This window comes from Nuphar pumila, chromosome 14, assembly GCF_984573655.1.
Source record: "Nuphar pumila chromosome 14, dmNupPumi1.hap1.1, whole genome shotgun sequence".
NCBI classification, from domain to species: domain Eukaryota; kingdom Viridiplantae; phylum Streptophyta; class Magnoliopsida; order Nymphaeales; family Nymphaeaceae; genus Nuphar; species Nuphar pumila.
In genome coordinates this window covers 3,509,021-3,531,616 of record NC_143262.1, presented here as the reverse complement: position 1 = coordinate 3,531,616, position 22,596 = coordinate 3,509,021, and the positions used below count along the sequence as shown (strand labels likewise).

General features: G+C 38.8%; 1 protein-coding gene and 2 pseudogenes across 6 annotated transcripts; 1 reads left to right on the top strand and 2 right to left on the bottom strand.

Moving 5' to 3' along the window:
* The first annotated feature begins 7,128 nt into the window (after window positions 1–7,128).
* LOC149816101 (uncharacterized) lies at window positions 7,129–12,627 on the top strand. 5 transcript variants are annotated; one of them, XM_089987486.1, is made up of 7 exons: window positions 7,129–7,667; window positions 9,511–9,752; window positions 9,904–10,026; window positions 10,175–10,291; window positions 10,406–10,582; window positions 10,944–11,085; window positions 12,277–12,627. In XM_089987486.1, the coding sequence occupies exons 1-7, from the start codon at window positions 7,334–7,336 to the stop codon at window positions 12,387–12,389; spliced, it is 1,248 nt and encodes a 415-aa protein (XP_089843612.1). In that variant the 5' UTR covers window positions 7,129–7,333; the 3' UTR covers window positions 12,390–12,627. The 5 variants fall into 5 exon arrangements, with proteins under 5 accessions (XP_089843612.1, XP_089843611.1, XP_089843615.1 ...); XM_089987485.1 differs by having other exon boundaries at window positions 7,129–7,799; XM_089987489.1 differs by having other exon boundaries at window positions 7,626–7,756.
* A 1,198-nt stretch (window positions 12,628–13,825) lies between these two features.
* On the bottom strand, window positions 13,826–16,843 carry LOC149816100 (pentatricopeptide repeat-containing protein At4g19220, mitochondrial pseudogene; annotated as a pseudogene).
* A 2,557-nt stretch (window positions 16,844–19,400) lies between these two features.
* LOC149816099 (uncharacterized) lies at window positions 19,401–19,826 on the bottom strand (annotated as a pseudogene). Its single transcript, XR_016427750.1, has 2 exons — window positions 19,673–19,826; window positions 19,401–19,558 (listed from the first exon to the last, which is right to left on the bottom strand). The product of XR_016427750.1 is annotated as an uncharacterized LOC149816099 (transcript).
* Between the last annotated feature and the right edge of the window lie 2,770 nt (window positions 19,827–22,596).

Below are 22,596 nucleotides of genomic sequence, written 5' to 3'. Positions count from 1 at the left end.
TCCCATCTGATCTTATCAATATCTTCTTCTTCTTCTTCTGATCCGGAGCTAAAATCTTGTGCAGGCTGGACCTTCTCCAAGCCTGATGAGGAGGCCCTTGAGTGTATGGCTCCGGAGTGCGGGGACCCTTCATTTCCATTCCCACCATATGTGTTTTTCCTTTCAGAATCGGAACTGTCAGATTCATCGAAACCTTTACCTTGGGATTCCTCCCGTGAAAGTACCATCGCTGCTCTGGCTGCTGCTGCTGCAAAAGCGGCAAACTGGGAAGCGTCCTGTGCTGCATCCACCGCATCCGTATATTTTGCTGCTTGAACGCGTGCAGAAATCAACTGATCCTTCTCAACTTCTATTGAACCGTCACGATAACTTGAGGTTCCTCTTTTGATTGAAGTCTCATTTTTTATCGAAATCTCCTTCTCCACTTCTATTGAACTGTCACGATAGCTTGAGGTTTCACTCTTGATCGAAGTCCCCTTTTTGATCGAAATCTCCTTCTCAACTTCTACTGAACTGTCACGATTACTTGAGGCTTCTTTTTTGACTGAAGTCTCCTTTTTCATCGAAAACTCCTCAACTTCTATTGATCTGTCACGAACACTTGAGGCTTCTTTTTTTATTGAAGTCTCCTTTCTGATCGAAATCTCCTTCTGATCCTCATCTGATCTTGCAGGCTTTTCCTGGTTCAACCCCATCCCTTCCTGTAAAGATGGTTACAAATGGTTGCAGTTGACAAAATTAAAAAAGAATCCAAACGAGCCTGTGTTCATGTACATACCACAGTGAGGTCAGATAGATGATATTCCAGATTCAGTTGAATACCATGTTCGGAAGCAATTTCCTTGAGCACTTGAAGTCTGGCTTCCAGAGTTGGCTTTTCTATTGACATCTTCTGAACCATCTGAGAGAGTGAGAGAGATTAAAAATTAAATTGCTATCGTTTAGGAAAGTCATTTTGGTCTATATTTGATGCATACCTTCACATGCACCTCATTGCTCTGACGCAGTTGAAGTGCAGAATCAGTGAATTCTTTTCCAAAAGCTGAAGCCAAAATTGAACGAACGTCTTGCAACTCAGGCAACTGTCCACATCTTGAACTAGCGAAAATCAAGCTAGAAATTGCTTCTGTCAGTTCATCTGGGCATGTCCTGAAATACCAACCAACAGTTCCTCTTTTTCAGCAATTTTCAGATTATCTACTGCTTCGCTGTCCAGTGAAGCGGAAAAAGTTGAAAAACACGAGTTGCAGAGAAGAGAAGTTTGAGAAAGCAGTTCTGAGAAGCCAATAAATTTTCATGAAAAGAAAAGGAACGGGGGTCAGACCTTTTACAGCAGAGCAAAAGACAAGTCAGGGAAACTCACTCTTTGTTTTCTATGATGTAGGAACTCTCTATCAACAGACGACAGAAGCCTTCTATCATATCAAAAGCATCCAACAAGTTTTGGTCCTTGATCACAGATTCTACCTAAAAATCATAAAAGCATCCGAACAAAAACTTAATTACAAGAATTAAAAACTATTTAATTTCTCTGCTCTCTCTTTTTCTATATTAGCTTTCTATTCCAGAATTCAACAGAAACCAAACAAATACCCGAATAAGAGCTATGTCTTGCTTTTCCCTCCTGAGGAGTTCCAGAACATCCTTTCTTGCTAGAGCACAACGGGCACGGGGTTGCTTCCTAAGAACAGCAAGCCTAGAGATTGCAAGTTTGAGAAGGGACTTGAGTTTTGATTCCTTTGATTTTCTCCCAAAGGACCCAAACAGAGCATCGAGTTTCTTGCCCATTCTTCTGCCCTTTTACCAACAGATGGGTGGTGCCAATTTGGTGGTAGAATAGCAGAAGCAGGCGTATGGCACCCAACTATGTTCTCTAAAAACTGAAGAAAGCATCACAAGCAAAACCAGAGATCAGAAGAATTTGAACCAGGCATTACAGAAGACAAGTCAAAGGAGAGAAGTCTATGAAGTGGGTTTTCATGGGAAGTGGTGGTGATGACTTTTCAATGTGAAGTCGCTTGAGAATTATGGCTCCGGGTATTTTGTTGACAAGAATTTCAAAGATGAAGTCTTCTCTGGTTTTACAAGTCAGCAAGAAACTGACAGGCAACTTTCCTTTTATACAGGTTAGCTTTCATTTTCCCTGCATGGAGTATGGTGCAAGAAAAACGGAGGGTACCAACGGGGGCTCTTTTTGTTTGGCAGAAGCAGTTAGTGCACGTCACCTTCGTGTTAGGACGTTGCAAGTTCGAACCCCAAAGGGTATGATTGGAATGGTAGGGGTCTGCCTAACCCCAGCTTTTTCTTTTTCTGTGGAAAAAAAAAGTAAAAACTGAGGCTGGTTATATTATATGGGCGAGAATGACCCCAACGGTTTTTAACGAGACATTGAGTGTTTGATTGCCTCTGTATATATCTGGCGTGGGCCCACGCGAGGGTTTACCACACAGTAACTTAGACCAAAGAATTTGAGATTCTCAAGGACTTTAAATTCACGGTTTTCTGGTCTGAAGAAGACTGAGCTACAAAGAACCGTGAATTCCAAGAAAGCTTCGTCATAATAAGAGGTTATGGCATTATCAGGCTTGACCTGGTCCAATGAGAGAAGCTTTCCTTGCAAGTTGCTATGATCATAGTCACAAATATTGGCCATTTTTAGAAAAAATTTCTTGATTTTATTGCGAGAATGTCAAAAACTGATATAAACTGGAGAAAAACATGGTGTTTTTCAAAAATATTGTATTTGTATCAGGACATTATCAAATTATCAATGTGATATTTAATTTTTTTATATATTAGTTTTTATATTTTTAGTGTTTTCCTTATATTTTTATATGTTTTCAAATTGTAAAGGTACTGATATTTTCTCTTAAAAAATTATCCTTTAATTTTATCCTCTGAGATTTTGCTTTGCTGAGAAATTCCCAAATAATGAGATTTTGTGACTATAGGACATCTTTGTCAAATCCCTCTCTTTCATTTTTTTTGTTTCTTTTGGGACAACATCGTTTTCAACTCCATATAATCAATTTATCATCACCATTAATTATGCTCAAACAAAGGGAACCACTCTCAACTTGACTTGGTTTGGTTTGGGAAGTGATGAAGTGAACCATTCCTTTTTATTTTATGACGAGCAACCCTCATGAAAAATCAGGTCACTTATTTAATTTTGTGCAGTCGACATGAGCATGAATAAGACCAGATGACGTAAGATTGAATCCAGATAAAAAAAATACACATACGGTATACTGGGTCTGGTAAGAAGACCAAATTCAAGGGGTTTACAATGTAAAGTGTATAAATGGATATGATTAGATCTGAATCTAAATGTGGATCTGGTATGACACTGATCTGAATCCGTAGAATTTCCGAGTGTGTAAATCCAAAGTCGATCCAAATACCCTTTTGGATATTAGTTTAATGATTCTTATCGTAAATAAATTGTCGGATTGGATCAGATCGGAGGCCTCACCAAACCTAACCATTTACAGCCTGCTGCGCTACTTCAGTGCAAGCAAGTCTGCTTATTAACGGGGTGGACTTAGACTGGACCATAAGAGATCGATAACAGAGTCAAATTTTAGGTGGCAATGCTGGATCTGAATTCTGGTTTAGTCCGATCTGGCTTAGGTAGGTCCAGGTCCAGGTCCAGGTCCAGGTCCATGTCCAGGTTCAGATGGTGGGAGTTAAGAAAAGCCCTATTTTTTTTAAACATTTTAGATGCAAAATTCCTAGTTTCAAAAGAGATGATGGGAGTTGTTTGGTTGTATTTTTGAAAAGTGAAAATACTGTTCAAAAGAGATTCACTTTCACAAAAATCTCATGAGACATGAGACCTCGGCTGCATTTGGGTGCCTCAACTGGCACGGGATTTGGAATCAGAATGATCAACCCGTGAGATTTCAAATGGTTGTCATGATTTTGAATCATAATGATTCGAAATCACGTTCTTCCTAAAATCCTATCTACGAAAAAACATGAGATTTCAAGTTTTTAGAATCACTTTCTAAGGTTTTCCTGATAAAGCATAGACTCACTTTCTAAATCTCACGTTTGAGGTTCTCATTTTTTACGAGGCTTGTTTTTGGGCCTATGTGCCAAAAAGTTTTGTGTTTGATTACTTTTAAATACGGTTCAAATGAGATTCACTTTATAAATTTCATGTAATTCCAAATTACATGAGATCCAACCAAACGTAGGATTCATTTTACTAATTTCTCGTGTGATTCCAAATCACATTGTCTACCATGTAATTTGGATTCATAGGATTTGGAACCCTAGGACAAAAAATCACATGTGATTTTGAAGCATATAAGACGCAAGTGTAAACATGCATTTTTTATGGCATCGAGATTTTAATCAAACGGGCCGATTGGTCTAGCCGGTATGGGATTTGAACCAACTTGAATACGATATGAAAACCCAAAATTAGATGTGGCCAATCTAGATGATTGGATCTGGACTCTGGAGTGCTTTACTGAATCTGGGTAAGCATCAGATTATCCGTATCGAATCAGATTGGTTGGCGTCCCTACTGCTAAGGCAGTGTGGTTGAACTACACCGAGCCTGGTCGGTGACGTAAAGGTGGCCCATGTTAGGCCTGGTGAGTTGGGAGCATTGTTGGCCAGATATTGGATTCTGAAGATCCATCCAAATTAGCTTTGGATTTAGCAGAGGAACCCATTGGAGCCAATTAACCTAACTTTTTTGGCAATCAATGGGAGGTGTGGGTGAGTCCAACGCACACTGCTTCGGGTTTGTTTGACAATTTTCTTTTCCTGCAAAACGTCATTAAAAAAAATCGTAAGAATAAATACAGGTTTAAAATATTTAACCTGTTAAATAGCTAATACATCAGTAAATATCACAATATTTTGATATAAACGCTAATATCGTGATACGTTGAGAATATCGCATTTTTTTTGCCATTTAAACGGCAACAAAAATGTCGTGTTTTTCCAGACAATCTCAACGTTATTTTGTCATTTTGCAGGGCCAACAACAACCGTGCAAACCAAGACCCATCTCAAACTTGGGTCCACATCAATGTGGAACCTGACTGGACCCATACAAACTTTAGCTGTACAAAGAGGGGCACATTCTCTGCCTCTAGGCAGGAATCAAACGGGTTGGATCCAGAACAGTTAAAATACATGAAGAATCCGATTCAAAATAGCCAAAAATTGCAAAAGGTCCATCCTGGATTCAACCCATTTGCATCCTAACCTCTAGGTGGAAATGGGGGCGTACGGTTCGGGTTTAGTTGGCACCTAGGTGGGAACAAACCCAGATTTGATTTAAGATGCTAGTATAGGCCCACCGGTTTCATACTCGGGTCCAATCAGATCTACTATAAGAGAAACCATACCCGAACCTTATAAGAATTACATGAACTAGACCCAGTAAAATAAATATATTTTCTTTTATCTTTTTTACATTGAACTCGGGTCATGACAGGGTCTGGTATAAAATTTCATAAACCATACCCAGCTAAGTATATTAATCGGATCCTTTGAATCTGAACCTGATTCTAATGGGACTTCTTTGTTTATCACCAAACCCTTACGGGTCGGGTTAAACCCGACCCATTGACACCCCCTAAGTGCAAAGTGCAAACAGTCTATGTTGTGGTGCTACCTCCAAGGACGTCCGAATTTGGGACCCGCATGGTCCGCACATTATGGGTCCCATCACCAGATTGGTCCAAACCTCAATCAATGCAGCGCAGGTGGGGGCGGGGGGGGGGGGGGGGGGGCTTGGCCCATTTGTACTTACCTAAAAAAAAAATCCAGCAATTTTTTGCAAATTGGTCGCTTCCTTATTGGTTATTTGCAAATTAGCGCTTGTTTTGTAAGGTTTTGCAAATTGATACCCGCCTTTTGGTTAACTTTTGCAAATTGGTCATTGACGTTAACAGCCGTTGCTCTCTTTTTGACGGAAATTTCACCTTCCTTTTACCCTACCAATGGGGCCTTCACTTGTCTGATAGGAGCAACTAGTGTACGTCACCTCAAGTTTGTATAGTTGTATGACTGATAACCTCAACTTGCCTTTTAAAAAAAAAAATAATAATAATTTCACGGAGTTTGACCATGGTTAACCTAGCAGATGTTGACAGAAGGATAATTTTGTAATAAACCATGAGAAAGAAGCTAATTTGCAAATAGCTGATAAGGCGAACACCAATTTGCAAAAAACCCAAAAAGATTTGGTATGGCACCCTACAGGACCCTTCTTCTTCTTCCAAGTAAGGGGACCTTTTCATTCAAGGACGCCAATGCGTTTGTATTTTGTCTTTCCCATGAAAGAGGCAAAGAGGCCCTTTTTTCACAAGGAGGGCAAAACGAATATCTCCACCAGAAGTATGTGGCAGGACCCATTTTTATTAAATACCAAATATCTTTCCCATCACGGTGTAGGGTTTACACCTTTCCTTGTGAGGAAGCAGTTTTCCCTTCTGAGCGTCTCTTTCAAGGGAAAGCGACTTCCTTCGAACCTGAATCTCACTCTAATTTGGGTTTAGATTTTATTGAAATTTTTTATTTTTTTAAAGGCATGGGTTAGTTATACAACGATATAATTGGGATTCGAACCTGCATCGTCCCAACACAAGGTGAAGTGCACTTACCAAACAAGCGGAGCCCCTGTTGGTGGATTTATTGAAAACCTTTCCCATTCGAATTCGAATCAGATTGAGCTGCATGTGACTACATCTGACTGAAATCCAACTCGAGTACATCCTACTTGTGTGGGCTCGGCCTGGGTCCAAGTCTGCAATACCCAGGACGAATCCACCCATGCTCACTTCTTTTTTTTTTTTGAATTTATAACCCTAAAAACCGGACTCAACACGAAGACCCGGCCGTGCTGTCTCAGCCTGCCATACCTATGGTGGTCTTGCTGGCAGCGTAAAATTCTGAGGCTAGGACCCTTGCCTTCGGGGCTTACGCTAGGCATCGGCTTGCGAAGAAAGACGACCCCAAACCTTGACTGCTCGCCTAGCAGGCAAGGTCCCACCCCACTACGCCAACTCCCTTGGGCCACTCATGAAAACTAAAAATCTCTCTCACATCATCACAAAACAACCTGAGAGAGGTTCACAAGGATGAGAAGCCATCTCTGACTATCAGTTTGAACCCTTGTTTTGTTTTTTCTTTCGAAAGTATTCAACCCTTCTTTTACGGTAGGCTTTTTGATCTGCAGCAATGGAGAAAACGCCATCAGAGCTCCGTCTTCATCCCCTTCGCCTTCCCTTTCAATTCTCTTCGAATTCTTAGTGACCCATCAAATTGTTTCCCTCTCTGAACGATTCCTTCAGCCTTCTTTTTCATGGCTTCTCCATCTTCCCCGTGGAGAGGGACGACCAAAAACGTCGTTGGTATCTCTTTCTTCATCAAATCTTCGAAAATCTGCGTTTTCTCGGACAATTCTTTCACCAGACCTAATCGCAGAGGTGCCCGTTTTGTGAGGTTCTCGTTGGACGAGTCCCCACATGGCGGAATCAAGGATTCACGTCCGAACCCATCTCTTGTTCCTCTGAAATCTTCTGAGAATTTCACTCCGAAGAGGGTTTTGAAGCATGGTCTGGTAGGCAGGTTTGCAGATAGTAGCTTCTTCATAGTCGGGGAGGAAGATAGCGATGAGAATGTAGCAAGAAATGGGGGTGTGTTTCCTAGATTTCTCTTGAATTGGTCTAATTCTTCGATCTCTAAGCAGCCCGTCTGGAAGAGGATTTTCTTTGCTTCCAAGAAAGTGAGGAGCATCATATTGCTCAACATTAGCACCATAATCTTTGGTATCCTTGCTTTTGAACAACTCCATGGTGCTTTTTGGTCATTTTGCTGAATTTGTGTATTTAATTCTAGTTTGTTATTGATTTGTTTTCTTCTAGGTATTCTTTTAAAAACTTTTGGACTTATTGCCATCATTAACAAATACTATGATTCTTGGCTCTGTAATCAAACGAGTAGAACGGTTTTTAGTTTCTGCAGTTGTTTCTAGATGTAGATTGAAACTGAAAAATTGTCAAAAACTTGACGGGGAAGACAGAGTATGAGAAATCAATAGCTGGGATCGTTTAACAGAGCTCTCTCACCGCTTCTTCTTTTGAAGTTAGCGAAGAAGAATTCTACATTTGTCCATGGGCTGGTATCCAAATAGTTAACATTACATTTTGACTACAATTGATATTATGCTATATGAGAAGGCATGCTTGATCTTTCCCTAATTGTAATTACTTACACCGCATAAGCAACTTCATTTATTAATTGAAATGTTGCATACCATATTGTGCTTTGCAGCTGATCCTTCAAATCCTTGGAGCTAGGGCATGAAACGATTAGCAATCATTATAGTGATCATTTGTGGGACAGTGCTCATTCATGGATAGTGAACATCTTCAAGAGAAGTGTATGTAGATGGCTTTGGTATGCATAAGTAGGCGATGATATATGCATCTGACACTTGAGTTTCAGTTCATTGGCATGATGCGTGAAGTTAATAAAGTTGAGGTGCCCTTGCTATCTATATATTTTATGAGATAAAATGAAAATATTACCAATTGAATTTCTTTTTTTCATGTGGCCATTTAGTTTTATGCAGTGTTACTGATGATTTGTGGGCAGTGCCCTATTTGTATAATGGACATCTTCAAGCAAAGTGTATGTAGATGTCTTTGGTATGGGCAGGTGGGCTATGATATATGCACCTGACAGTCCATTTTTCTGGTGTGTGATGCATTAAGTTACAAGTTGAGCTTCACTTGTTATCTGCATAATTTGTAAGTATAAGGTCGAATTATGAATTGACTTTTTCGAACATGTGGGCACTTAGTTTTGTGGAAGATGGGAAGGAAGATGACCATATCTATGCCCATGCCGTTGTCTCTCTCTCTCTCTCTCTCTCTCTCTATATATATATATATATATATATATATATATATATATATATATATCCTTCAAGATCTAGGCTTATTGTGGATGTTAACATGTTCACTGCATTAACAACTTGTACAAATCATATCTCCGGGGTCTGATCTATGAAGAAACGGTGCTTTCTACTCAATATATGCACCTTTGATAATAGTTAACATTTACATGTATCGTTAGTTAGGAAAAATCGGTGGGTGACCCCTTGTCAACTGTCCAAGGGTGACGTGGCATCCTTTAGATCTTATTATTTTGCAGACTTTCTGCCTATGGTTTGACACTTTGAAACATACAGAATTTTCATATACCTTACTGTGCAGAAGTCATACATGTGAAAATTTTGTATTTCAGAGTTTGTGCTTGCGTTTTTTTGGCTTTTATTGCTTATTCATTCTTATATCTCAACCATGGAACTGATGGTTGTGTCGTGATTGTTATAAGTTATCCCAATTCTACAATGAATTGGTGTTTGCTTTAGGGATCTATTTATGAGCTTTGTTACAAAACTGTGTATATCATCTTATTTTTGCCATGATATATTACTAATGCTGCTTCACTTGCTTCTCTCTTTGTTTTTAGCAAGCAATATTCCGGTGGTCAAAGCGGTAGAAGCTATCATGGATCCGGCTTTATTTACAGTTGTAAGATTTGCTGTATCAGCTGTGCCATTTCTGCCCTTCATAATGCGGGACCACAAGGATTCTGAGACCCGGACTGCAGGATTGGAGTTGGGCTTCTGGATTAGTTTGGGTTATCTAACTCAAGCCCTTGGACTTCTTACATCTGATGCGGGACGTGCATCATTTATCTCTTCATTCACAGTAATTTCCTTACCTCAGTTCCTTTATGACATTTACATGATACCAAGAAAAAAGTAAATAAGTTCTGCAACCTCCTTTGAGTACTAATCCATTCATTCTAGGACTAGTCTAGTACAAGATTGAGATCTGAAGTTTTTCATTACATGGCCAGGTGATTGTTGTGCCCTTGATCGATGGTATTTTAGGAGCAAGGATTCCTTTGCTTACATGGTTTGGTGCCATTGCTTCACTTGTTGGAATTGGGCTGATTGAATCTAGTGGTTCTCCACCTACTGTAAGCTCTAAATACTTTGAATGGTTTCTTCAGGCTCCATTGTTTTGTGATTTTAAATTGATCAAAACGATGACTTGTAACAGAGAATTGCTTCTTGCTATTTGAATACGTGTGCCTGACTTACCTCCTTATGATCAATATGTTCAAGGTTGGGGATTTCTTGAACTTTTTGAGTGCTGTTACTTTCGGGATCCACATGCTTAGAACTGAACACTATTCAAGAACAACAAAAAAAGAAAAGTTTTTGGCTCTTCTTGGATATGAAGTAGGACGTCTCTCATGCTCTTTTTGATTCTTATGTCATCATATTCTTTCTGGTAATTCTTTCATATTTTTCTCCACCCCGTTAATGTTGAATAAAAATGATAATGACCTTCAGGTCTGGGTTGTAGCTTTATCATCAGCAATCTGGTATTTCGTGAAAAGTGGGTTGTTTGACACTCATCAGATGAACTCAATATCTTGGGCTGCAATGTGGGATGGTTTACTTGCGTTTCCATGGGTGCCAGCATTATACACTGGCATTTTCTCAACGGTCTTGTGCTTATGGGCTGAGGTATGTTCATATTATGCTGATAACTATGTCACAGGGACTCTTCAACTAGGTGCCACACCCGCACCCGCACTCGATGCGGTCAACCTGACCCTGGGTGCAGTCAACACACCCAGGGTCATTTATGTCCAACTTTTGGACTTTATATATATATATATATATATATATATTTATTTATATATTTATATATTTATATTTTTGCCGCAACCCCGCACCCAAGTTTTTTTAAAGTGCCGCACCCCCGCCCGCACCCGCACCCATGTGACATAGGCTGATAATTATCAACATTTCTGGGGAAGTGATTGTTGTTCAACTTGCTGTTGATTGCATTATAATATATTGTCAACTATGAATAAACATGCAGTTGACTGCCATGCGAGATGTTTCAGCAACAGAGACTGCTATTATATATGGTTTGGAACCTCTTTGGGGGGCTGCTTTTGCATGGTTCATGCTTCATGAGAGGTGGGGTGCCATGGGGTGGTTCGGTGCTGTGCTTGTACTGGGTAAGATACTTTTTAAGAGAATTATGGTGCCTGGTTTTAAGATAATTAAAGAAAATATCCACATCGTTGGCATGATGTAGCTGGTCATCTTTCTGCTTTTTCAAGGGAATATTAACCAACACCTCCCTAGGCAATTTTAAGAAAATCTTTTTAAGAGAATCTTGAAGCTCTAATTGTTGACTTCCATATATTTGTCTTTCTGACTTCAGCCAAACAAGAAAAATTTTGGGCCTGGTGAGAATTCTCATCTGTTGTTTCCAACATGCACTTGTAATATTGCTTTCTTCAAGTAGGAGAATGGCCTAAGGAACACCGGCGATGGAGTGTGCCTTCACAATATCCTGTGTGGTATGAATCCACTTCAACGACCATTTGTGGAAGGGATTCATACAAGAAAACTTCTTTTAGTCCTGGGAGCTAAATGTATCAACTAATCTTTAAGCCATGTACTCCATTGGAACTGACTCATAGGATAAACAACTTGAGAAATGATAGTGCACATGGTGTTTGTAAGCAATGGCATCAGCTGTGAGTTTGGCTCGAATAGTAAGGATCCATGTTGAGAATAATCAACTTCAACATGTAGGAAATATTTAGAAAATGCTAAGGCCATTTTAAATTATTCATGAAGTTGCACATTATAGTATTGAAAAAAACAAACAGATATCTTCAATACTTATAATCATATCGTCAATATATAATAGGAAAAAAATAATGCCAAGAAGGGTGACATTAACATCAATTTTGACGTATTGCATGGTAGCTTACAATTTCAATTGAGTTCTTGCTCATGAAAATATGCAAAATTATGGTCTCTATTAATTATGTATTTTTCTGCACGCTACTATCATTTGTCATTGCTATGTAAGTTTATCAACTCTTGCCGCATTATTTTTGTTTTTTTTTCTTTGATAATTTTTAGCATTCTGGTTCACCTCTTCTTAGTTTGTTTATCCATACTTTTATAACTATGGAAAAAGGTGTCCCACTATGTGTCATTTAACAACAAGGAGTTGCTAGTTCCAAATTGGCTTTTTTCCTTGGTGCTTGAGGTCCTTCTAGGTGCTCGCTTTTCTATGATATATTGGCAAGCAATTGTTTTAAAATTCTGGTAGCAAATATCCTCTTTTCATATTCAACTCATTTGCTTGATTTCTGATTGATTTCACGTTGGCAACTTGTTTTTCACAGGTGGAAGTTTGACAGTTCAGTTATTTGGATCATCCCCTGAAAAACCAAAGAAAAGTGAAGAGAGTAATAATCAGCTCGAGGAGTCGGAAATTCTAGACAGGAATGCCGATTAAGGGAATAAGCCTCATCTCATATCTTGAAGCTCTAATTGTTGTATAGTTCTTTTCTAGCTCTTGTAAATTATGCAATTTTTCTTGATGTGAAGGTGGCAAGAGAGATGAGTTTTTGTTTCTGTTCTCTCCAAAATTCTGATATCGTCTCCTGGGCATCTTTTTTTCTCAATACTGGTTATAATCAAAGGTGTATATACCATACATTTTCAATAGAAAATACCCTTGAAGTTACATGATACTTTTTTTAGTTCTCTAATGAACTTATGCGAATACCTTTGTATGTGGTTTGGAAGATGGCTTTACTAACTCGATGATTCAGAAGATTCTTTGTTTATAGTTCTTAGTTCGGATAAGCTGAGAATAGTTTGGAGAAAGGTTACAAGAAACGTGCTATCCTGTATAACACTCTCTACAGTAGAGACTCTACTTGATCCCATTGGTAAACCAGAGTACTACGACTATTTCTGGACTTGTCAACCCTTGTAAGGATGAGCGTTTGAAATGCCGGACAAAATCCAGCCGGGGACAAAATGGTCTCAACGTGAGTTGTCCCACGCTTGATAACACATGGATCTGGGGACAAAGCAGTCCCGTTTGATCGTTTCAAATTCTAACAAAAACTAACCATCCAATTTTAAATAACCCATCTACTTCTTAAACCAAACTTTTTTCATGGTGTCGTTCATTTTGTGATGAAGAGCATCCAAGGTGAATGACCTGATTTTATCTCGTTTGACATCTCCAGATGCAAACCAGTGTCACAAACCTCAATGATCCCAAACTTGTTGGTATGGTGAGTCCAGGGTAAAGACATGGGCAAGGAAGGCATGGTGATACTCGGGTTGGTAAGATCCACTACTAAGCAAATGTGTATGATCAGTAAGCTAGGCATGGTGATACTTCGTGGTTGGTGAGACCCATTATTAGCCTTTGGAAGCAATTGCGTTTGATCAGAAAGTTAAAGGTGTGCCTGGATTCTTGATTAAGGGTGTCCCTTAATTGCATTAAGTGTCCTTATGGCTGAGGAATATGATGCTGAAAACTTAGGAAGCACATTTTAGAAGAAAGTCTGCAGTTTTCTTCTTGGGGCACAAATCCCCATTAAATTGAAGAATCGACCATGTCCAGTATCATATAGCCATTCTAGTGCTCGTGTCATACGAAACCTAACTGCAAAGCTCAATCTGCATCCAATTCATCAACGGTTTACCTGAAAAATAAGCAAGAATTCCAGTTATTCTATGATCTCCTTTTCCTTTCCTCATTGTTAACAACCCTTATTTTTTATGTGAACAAGACTTTTGGGCTCTACTGTATATCTTCTTTTCACATTGCTCTTGTACAGTATTTACTCTTGACTACTTGTTTAATATCAGCCTAAGAAATGAAGGAAAGTTTAGTGTACAGAATCAGAAGTTCGTATCAATTTTGTCTTACTAATAGAGTGACAAGTGTGAGAATGCACTCATCTGTTCTTCCCCTGAACAAGAATCAGCAAGACTCCAGCCTGCCAGTTTTCTTAATCCCCTAATTTTGATAATTTCCCTGAGCTTTGATGCGTATGACCAATTTCCAGCAGCTGCATACATGTTGGAAAGTGATACATAATATCCAATGTTTCCCGGATCCAAGTCAAACAGGTACTGAGCTACCTGCTTTCCTACTTCTAAATTGCTGTGATCCTTGCATGCACTCAAGAGTGCACCCCACACACCGGGTGCAGCTTCTATTTTAATCTCTTTAATAAATTCACACGCCTGATAAATTCGTCCTGCTTTTCCAAACAGATCTATCATGCATACGTAATGCTCGGTGCTAGGAGTTATATTGAATTCTTTTGACATTCTACTAAAATGCCTTAATCCTTCATCCACCAGCCCCGAGTGACTGCATGCTGAAAGCAGGCTGATGAAGGTGCTCTTGGTTGGTTTTATGCCCATCATGCACATCTCTGAGAACAATTCAAGAGCTTTTTTACCCAAGCCATGAAATCCATAAGCAGCAATCATGGAATTCCAAGATACGACTGATTTCTCCATTGAATTATCAAATGTTCTTACTGCAATATCGAGTCTACCACATTTGCTGTACATATCCACAAGTGCTGCATTTATATAGATGTTTTGAAGCAACCCCAGCCGAAGGATGTACCCGTTTATGCTCTTACCAACTGCCAAAGCTCCTGACTGTGTGCAAACAGATATCATATTAACAAGGGTAATCACATTAGGGTCAAATTCCATTTGATGAAAGAGTTTGATGGCTCTCTTGGTACATCCATTCTGCACAAGACCAGAGATCATTGAATTCCATGAACATATATTTCTATAATCAATTCCAGCAAATATTGATTCTGCAGCTTCAACAACCTTGCACCTACAATACGTTAATATCAATGTGTTGCTTACACGAAGATCAGAGTCTAGTGCTGTTTTAAGTGCAAAGCCATGAATGGCCATGACATGACCAAGGAATTCCAGATGGCCACAACCTGATAGCACACTAACAAGAGTGATTGAGTCGGGATACATTCCTGCACTCCTCATCTGGTTAAAAATATCCAAAGCGTCTCTATAAAAGCTTAACTGGGTGCATCCCGCAATGATTGTGTTCCATGTAACCAAGTCTGGAGTTGGAACGTCCTGAAACAATAAGCGAGCAGCAGACAAGTCTCCACAGTTTATATACATGAACATGAGAGCATTTAGAGCAGAACCATAGGCTGAAAATCCCAATTTAAGCATCCAACAGTGAAGAGATGTTCCTGGTTGTAGTGATTCCTCAGAGTGACAAGAAGGCAGCAACGCTAACAGAGTAGTCAGGCTGCAAGTTACATCAGAAGCAAACAACTCACGAAACAAGGACCATGCCTCTCCTGCATACTCATTCTGTGAGTATCCAGCAATCATGGTGTTCCATGAGATCAAATCTCTTTCAGGCATCATTTCAAACGGCAGTTCTCCAGATTTCACATCTTCACATTTTGAATACATGTCCATCAAACTATTTGTTACAGAAGAGTCCACATCGAATTTCCTGCGAATAACAAGACAGTGAATCGCTCTTCCCTGCTGTAGAAGATAAAGTTCAGCACAAAGTGGAAGTATAGCCAGTATAGTAATTGAATCAGGTCTGACACCAGCCAACTGCATATCACGCATATAACTGAAAGCTTCTGAAGCTCGGCCATTCTCTACAAGTCCATCAATCATTGAATTCCATGATATAATATCCCTATAAGACAATCCCTTAAATACATTCACTGCCGCATTGATCTTCTCACATTTCGAGTACATCCTAATAAGAGCATTGCCTACAGAAACATTCAGATCCCCAGATCTCTTGATTTCCCAACCATGAACCGATTTTCCAACTCTGAGTTCTCTCAGATCAGCACATGCTGACACGATACAGGAAAGAGTTATATCATCAACTCTACCTTCTGAGAGCAGCATCTCCCTGAAATAGGCAGTTGCTTTTGCATAATTTCCATTGGGCAGACATCCATGAATGATCGGGTTCCATGATGTAACATCTACAAATTGCATCGTCTGAAACAAGGCTTCAGCAGATCTCAAATCCGAGCACTTCACATACATATCTACAATAGAATTATATAACAACACATCATGTTCCATCCCATGCTTGAGACTGAAAGCATGAACAGATTGACCTTGCCTTAAACTACCCAAATGAGATAAAGCAGACATGATAGTTAGAAGACATGTAGAATCGACACTTACATTCTCCAACCTCATTTGCAAGAACAGCTCAACTGCTTCTCTGTAACATCCATTTTGGCAGCACCCACCAATCATGGCATTCCATGATATCAGATCTTTGAAAACCATCTCCTCAAACAAAATTCAGGCAGAACCCAGATCATCACTCTTGCCATACATGCCAATGAATGAAGTGGCCAACACAGCATCCACAATCAACCCACTCTTGATTGCCAAACAGTGAACAGACATCCCCTGATACAACCGACAAGGATACCTGAAAGCAGGAAGTATGGTGAGAATGGTAGCAAGGTCTGGTTTCACATCTGAATATCTCATGAGATTGAGGAAGGAAGAAACTTCATCAGCGCTCTCTGCAAGGAATGTGAAGAAGGCATTCCAAGAGACGGCATCCCTCTGAGGCATTTCATCAAACAGTTGTCGTGCAGAACCAAAGCTGGCGCATTTACAATACATGTCAACGAGTGAGGTCTGGATGAAGAGGTTACAATGGATTCCAAGCTTGATGGATAAGGAGTGCAAGGCCTTCCCTTCTTGCAAAGCAGAGAGGGATACGTAGGCCTTGGCCATTAGAGGGATGGTGTAGCTGTCTGGTGAATGACCTAACATTCTCATGCGGTGGAAGACATGGAATGCTTGCAGGAAGCACCCATTCTTGACGTGGGTTCTGATGATGGAGTTGAAAGAAATGATGGGTGGAGGTGAAACCATGTCAACTGTTTCCACTGTTTGCTATGTGAGCACCATCATTCCATTTCAGGAATACAAGAGTTCTGTGACACAGAGAACATTGTAAATGGCATGGCATTTAGGACCAGGGTAGCTGGTTGAATAAATTTTGCATGCAAACTTGTCCATTTCATGCAGACCAAGGTGTGGAGAGCTTTGCCTATCAAATAATAATAATAATCATGGGGAAAAGAAAGAAAATTTTAAATCAACAAATTATTCTTTTTGTAAAATGCCTCATCAGCTAATGGTAAGTTAAAAAGTGATGTATCCAGAGTCCAGACATGCTTCCAAAATCTCCATCTTCTTTAGAGTATTTTGTAAAAGTGGCAGCCCAGCAATCTAGGCTCCGCTTTAAAACGTTCATCTCAAATCGCACAAATTTTGGTATCGGAAAAAGAAAAATTTACGAGAAAGCTGCAGACTTATCGGCTATTTACAAATAGCCACCTAACATTTTGATTCAACAGCCTGTTTTCAGGGTAGGGGTCGTGGTCGAACATCCAAAAACATTCGACCGGAATCGAACTGGTATGCGCCGCTAATAGCCTCCGCTCAAATGACCTTTAGCAGTTGCAACCGCCGCTAAAGGGTCCAAAAAGGATGTGCCGTGCGCGCCTGAACGTCACGTCGTTTGATGTTTGAGGTACTCCTTTTTCCCATGTTTTCAACCTGAAATGATTCAGTGGACTTTGCTTGGTAAACAAAGTGACTAAGATGGCCCTTGTTTTTTGCTTGCTTATGAGAAGCCTACAATGGTTCTTTTATTGAAGAAGACCAAAATGTCAGTTTGTGCTTTTGGCGGGTATTTGAAATACATTACAAAAAGGGAGGGCGTCTGAATATAATAATACAAGCGTTGGGGGTTCTTGTAAACAACTAAAGACTTGGGCAGTCTTTTGTAACTCATTCTCAAGAAAATATCGAGGAGAGGAAGAATCTCATGGTAAACTAAAAATAAAATTGTTTTCATTGTGAAGATCGAGCGGAAATATTAGCATATATAACAATTTAAAAGTACAAAATATATAATTTATAAATAAAATGATCGAAATATAAAAAGTGTTTTTATTGCTTAATTTAATATCACAATATATTTAAGATATTGCTGAAATTCGAGAGAGATGTACATGAAAGAAATTTGGAGAAATGTCTTCAAAATGGGTTGAGTCAATACAATAATACCATATATATGGAATGCAACTGTAGAGGAAAGGGGAAGAAGGTGTGACAGTTAGAAAAGAAGGCCATGCAATACAGAAAAAAAGGTTTGATGCTTGGATATACAAGAAGATGGCAGGTTTTGATGAACACCAAGATTCTTATATCATGTTGGGCATTGAGCAACTAAGCGATAATAGGAAGAGAGACTACATATATTGCATATGTATATGACAAAATGGATGTATGAAATAACAATAGAAATAAATAGATTAAAGGATGCTTATGGATACCACTACTTAAAATACTATTACTAATAAAAGAGTGTCATCTAAGATTGGTTTCAACAAGTTGCATAGAAATCTATCACAACATCCATGAGAAAGGTTGACAAGATACAAGTTGGAAAAACATATGAAAAGAGATGGAAATGAAGACTTGAAGTTGTAAGAGAGGAATAAATAATGTGTGGTGCACTAAGTTGCAGCTTTGGATAGGAAGGAATAGAGAAATAGACTGCTAGAATGAGTGCTTTGTATCCACAACCACAACCTCTATAGTTTAATTACTAAATGAGTGTTTAGATTTGATATCTTTAGACAATTTCTAATAACATTTAAAAATTCAATTGCGCAGAATCCACCATATTTCATGACACAATAAGTCAATCTTTTATGTCAAAAACAACTCAATCCAAAGTGCGCTTTCCAATTTTATACATAAGAAAAGCTTCTACGTTATAATTGTTGCCTTAATTTTTTATTTCAGTAAGATTATCGGAAAGGCAAACTGTCGTTTTTTTTTTTCAATTTCAAGTGTAACTTAGAAAAGAAGACATAAAGTTCATAACTTTAACAATGGGGAACCTATCACTTGAACGTCCAAATGTAAGCCAATGCCACTTTTAAGGTGACTTTCTCAACCATATAAAACCCAAAATTCTAGAACAAGATTCAATAAGAAAGGAACAGAGAAGTCAAAAAAAATTTATCGTGGGGTCATATAAGACCAAAACAAAACAAAGAGGGGAAAGAAAAAATAAAAAAAAGCAAGACTGATAAATAAACTCTGTATATACCCCTTAATGGGTATGCCTATCTACTCAAAAACTAAATCTCTCATAAAATCCAAATCCAGGCATCCATCTAAAAATCAATCCTGACATATATGATAACCAAAATGCACATTGCCAGACTTTAGCATTATTATAAAGGAGTGAAACCCGGTTTTTCAATTCAAGATATACCAACAAATGCAATCATGATATGATTGAGAGAAAAAAAAGTGAGGAAATTGAGCAATAAGAAAATCCATCTAATCGTGGAGACGCTAAACATCAGAAGAGCACCATAAAATCCCTTCCAAAACCCAAGGAATCCTAGTTCCTATACTTCTTGTATCGAGCTACCTCTTTGTCATTGGGGAAGAAACCCATTAGTCATCCCGCAGAGTTCTGGTAGGCATACATGAATCCACCCATTAACCCGATTAAGCCGCTAGTGACCATCAAAGGGCCCCTGATATTGGGCTTGACACCTAATCCCTCCAAATCACAAAATAAATCAAAACTCAAGAATCCCAAAGACCAACAGAAGAATACCAACAAACCAAAGAAATGAAAAAAAGAAGAGAAAGAAATTCGAGGATTACCAGAGAGGTATCCGACGGTAACAGAGATGCCAATGATGGTGAGAAGGTGAAAGTAATCGAGGGTGCTGAAGTTGGTGACAGTCTTTGTGAAGGGAGGGTTCCGATCCAGCACTGGATACTCCACTTTGGTCAGAGTCATGATGTTTGTGTTCATCTCTCTCTCTCTCTCTCTCTCTCTCTCTCTCTCAGGCCTTTATTCTGAGGGGGTATTTTTGCATTTTGGAAACGCCCATTTATTCAAAAATTGGGATAAGTTTGGATTTCGAGTTGTGCTCCTCGTTGTAACCCAACTTATCTATAGCTTTTATGGGTAGGTGGGTGTTTCGAGAAAAGCTTAACGAAGTCTCATTAATATAAAGATGTATACAAAAGTTATTTTATAGTTTTAATATTGACATGTCAAATTATATGATATGAAAATGTTGCTCATATTTTAAGATTATATCTATTTATAACAATATTTCTATAAAACCATGTTATTTTTAGAATGTGTTCAATAACTTCTGAATAATACACATCCCCTTAGATGGATTGAGCATCTCCCACATCTACATACTGCTCTTAAATCTTACAATGTAGGTTGTTTTGATCAAATCTGACATTATAAATGAATTCAGTACGGTCGATTTAACAAGAATCGACCCTTAGATCGTATTGTTTTGATGACAAAGTATGATTTTTAAATCACAAGATTTTGTGTTTTGTCAACCGTTGATTTGATGATGTCCAATTTTATGAAAACAACTTGCATCATTGAAATCCCAAATAAGAGTGAAGATTGAAATGAAATAGGGGATGAGTGGAACCAATTTGGACTTGGCTCGATAGAAGTAGAGAACACATCCCACGTTCAGTCTTTGCTAGTGAACCACTTACCAAGTTGCCCACAAAGGGGAGGATGAATGGGGCTAGACCTAGATCTAGGTTGGTGAGGGTTAGTTCTACCCTGGCTAGGTTGCTTGGTGGTTATCTACACTCATGTAGTTATTCTTATTGGAGTAGCAAGTGAGCTACTATGCATGTCAAATTGGTATTTTTTATAATCTAGTTGGGGTTAGGCAGACCCCTACCAAGTACAGTTGAAGTAAAATACTAATACAAATCCAAAATTAAAGGAGACCACTCAGGTGGTTTGCCATTACAATTTACTGACCTACTGATAAGAGAGAAATATTAAAGATAGGTTTTTTCCGAAAGTTTATAATTTGAGAAGTATTCTTATGTGATCATTACCTTGATCTATGTGTATCGATTCAATAGGTAAATCTTAAGGTACATATGAATAACATAGCGCAAACAATCACATTGTATGATGTAACAATATAGTTGACTTTCTTCTACCTGTTCTTTTTACTGTTTGTTTGTGCCTACCTATTTTAGATTCCTAGTTCTGCCACTGATTACAAATCTTGTTTACACCAGAGGAAGCCATCCTAGCCAGTCTACACTCAACATAGTGTTTGGTTTTGATAGGTATCTACACCTGATTCGTCTCAAGCAATGTTGTCAGTATTAATTAGCATCGGCCCTGAATCTGGGCCACCAATTCAATTATATCGGTCGATACTCAAGTGAATTGTTTTGTATCAGTCAGAAAATAATAAAAATATATTAAACTTTGATCCATTTGAGAAGATGATCATGCTTCTACTGGTGCTCCTCATTCCATAGGAAACTTAGCATCATCTCTGCGAATTGCAACTGACAGTTTGATGATCAACATTCAATACACCGAAAATGCTGATAACACCAATTTAATCAACGTTATGCGGCCTATGTAAGAGAGATTTTGACCCTTCCATGCACTTAGTTGACGTATGAACTTATCGACTAGTACTTGACACATATGTTTCCTCATCAACACACTGATGAAAAGAGGGAGGCCTAGAAATTGAAAGAGAAGGGCTGCTGGCTTTCGTCCACTCCACCTTTGAATTTGAGAGACCCGACTCATGCCCATATTGAAAGTCACAAAGGTTGATTTCACTTTACTAACCAAATGACCTAATGCTTCTTCAAACAACTGAATCAATTTTTAAAAAATTATGATTGAGCTTTTATAGTCTCTCAGAAAGAAGAGGACATCGTCAGCATATAATGTGTGGTGCCAACTAAAACCCCACACTTTTACCAGGTATATCATCTGTGCTTCTGCTTTGTTCAGGTTCTTAGTGAGTCGCTCCATGACTAGAAGGAACAAGTACAGGGACATGACATGGGGTCGCCTTGTGGCAATCCTCTACTAATCTAGTTTGGTTCACCATTAATAAAGACTCCATAAGATGGGATTCTCACACATATCATAATCCTCTCAACCCATTCATTCACAAAGCCAAAGAAGAGTGTGTTTTCTAGAAAGTCCCACTCGACCAGATTGTAGGCCTTTACTAGATCAATTTTGAAGATGCCACTCTTCCTTTTCTATGACAACATTGAGTTGACTAATTTATGGGCCAGGAGAATACTATCTTGAATGTGTCGGCCTTTGATTCCTCTTATTGTGGCTAATAACTCATTCAAGGATGGCGTTCATCCTGGACACTATTATCTTCGAGCCTTGCCTTTGGGCTTCTTTGTTGGGAAAGAGGCACACAAACTGAATGCACCCACTTCATAAATGAAGACGATGGCGATAAAGAACCTTAAAAAGAATCACTTATATGCCTTGCACATATCAAATAGAACAACTCCTTCCACACAAGCTCCAAAATAAAACCCTTATCATTCAAAGGATACCACAAAATATATATTTTGATGCACACGAGCAAGGGATACGAAAAAAAATAAAGAATACAATAAGAGAGAGGTACATATTGATTTTTACGTGAATAACCCTCTCAAAAGAGAGGTAAAAAACACGGGTTTGAGAACAACCCAACAACAACTCTACTATGTGATATAAAGAATGGCTATAAATGGGCATA

Coding starts and splice junctions, on each gene's coding strand:
- LOC149816101 (XM_089987485.1), top strand. CDS start 7,334: ATGGCTTCTCCATCTTCCCCGTGGAGAGGGACGACCAAAAACGTCGTT. Junction 9,753..9,903: donor CATTTATCTCTTCATTCACA/GTAATTTCCTTA, acceptor TTACATGGCCAG/GTGATTGTTGTGCCCTTGAT. Junction 10,292..10,405: donor TGGCTCTTCTTGGATATGAA/GTAGGACGTCTC, acceptor AATGACCTTCAG/GTCTGGGTTGTAGCTTTATC.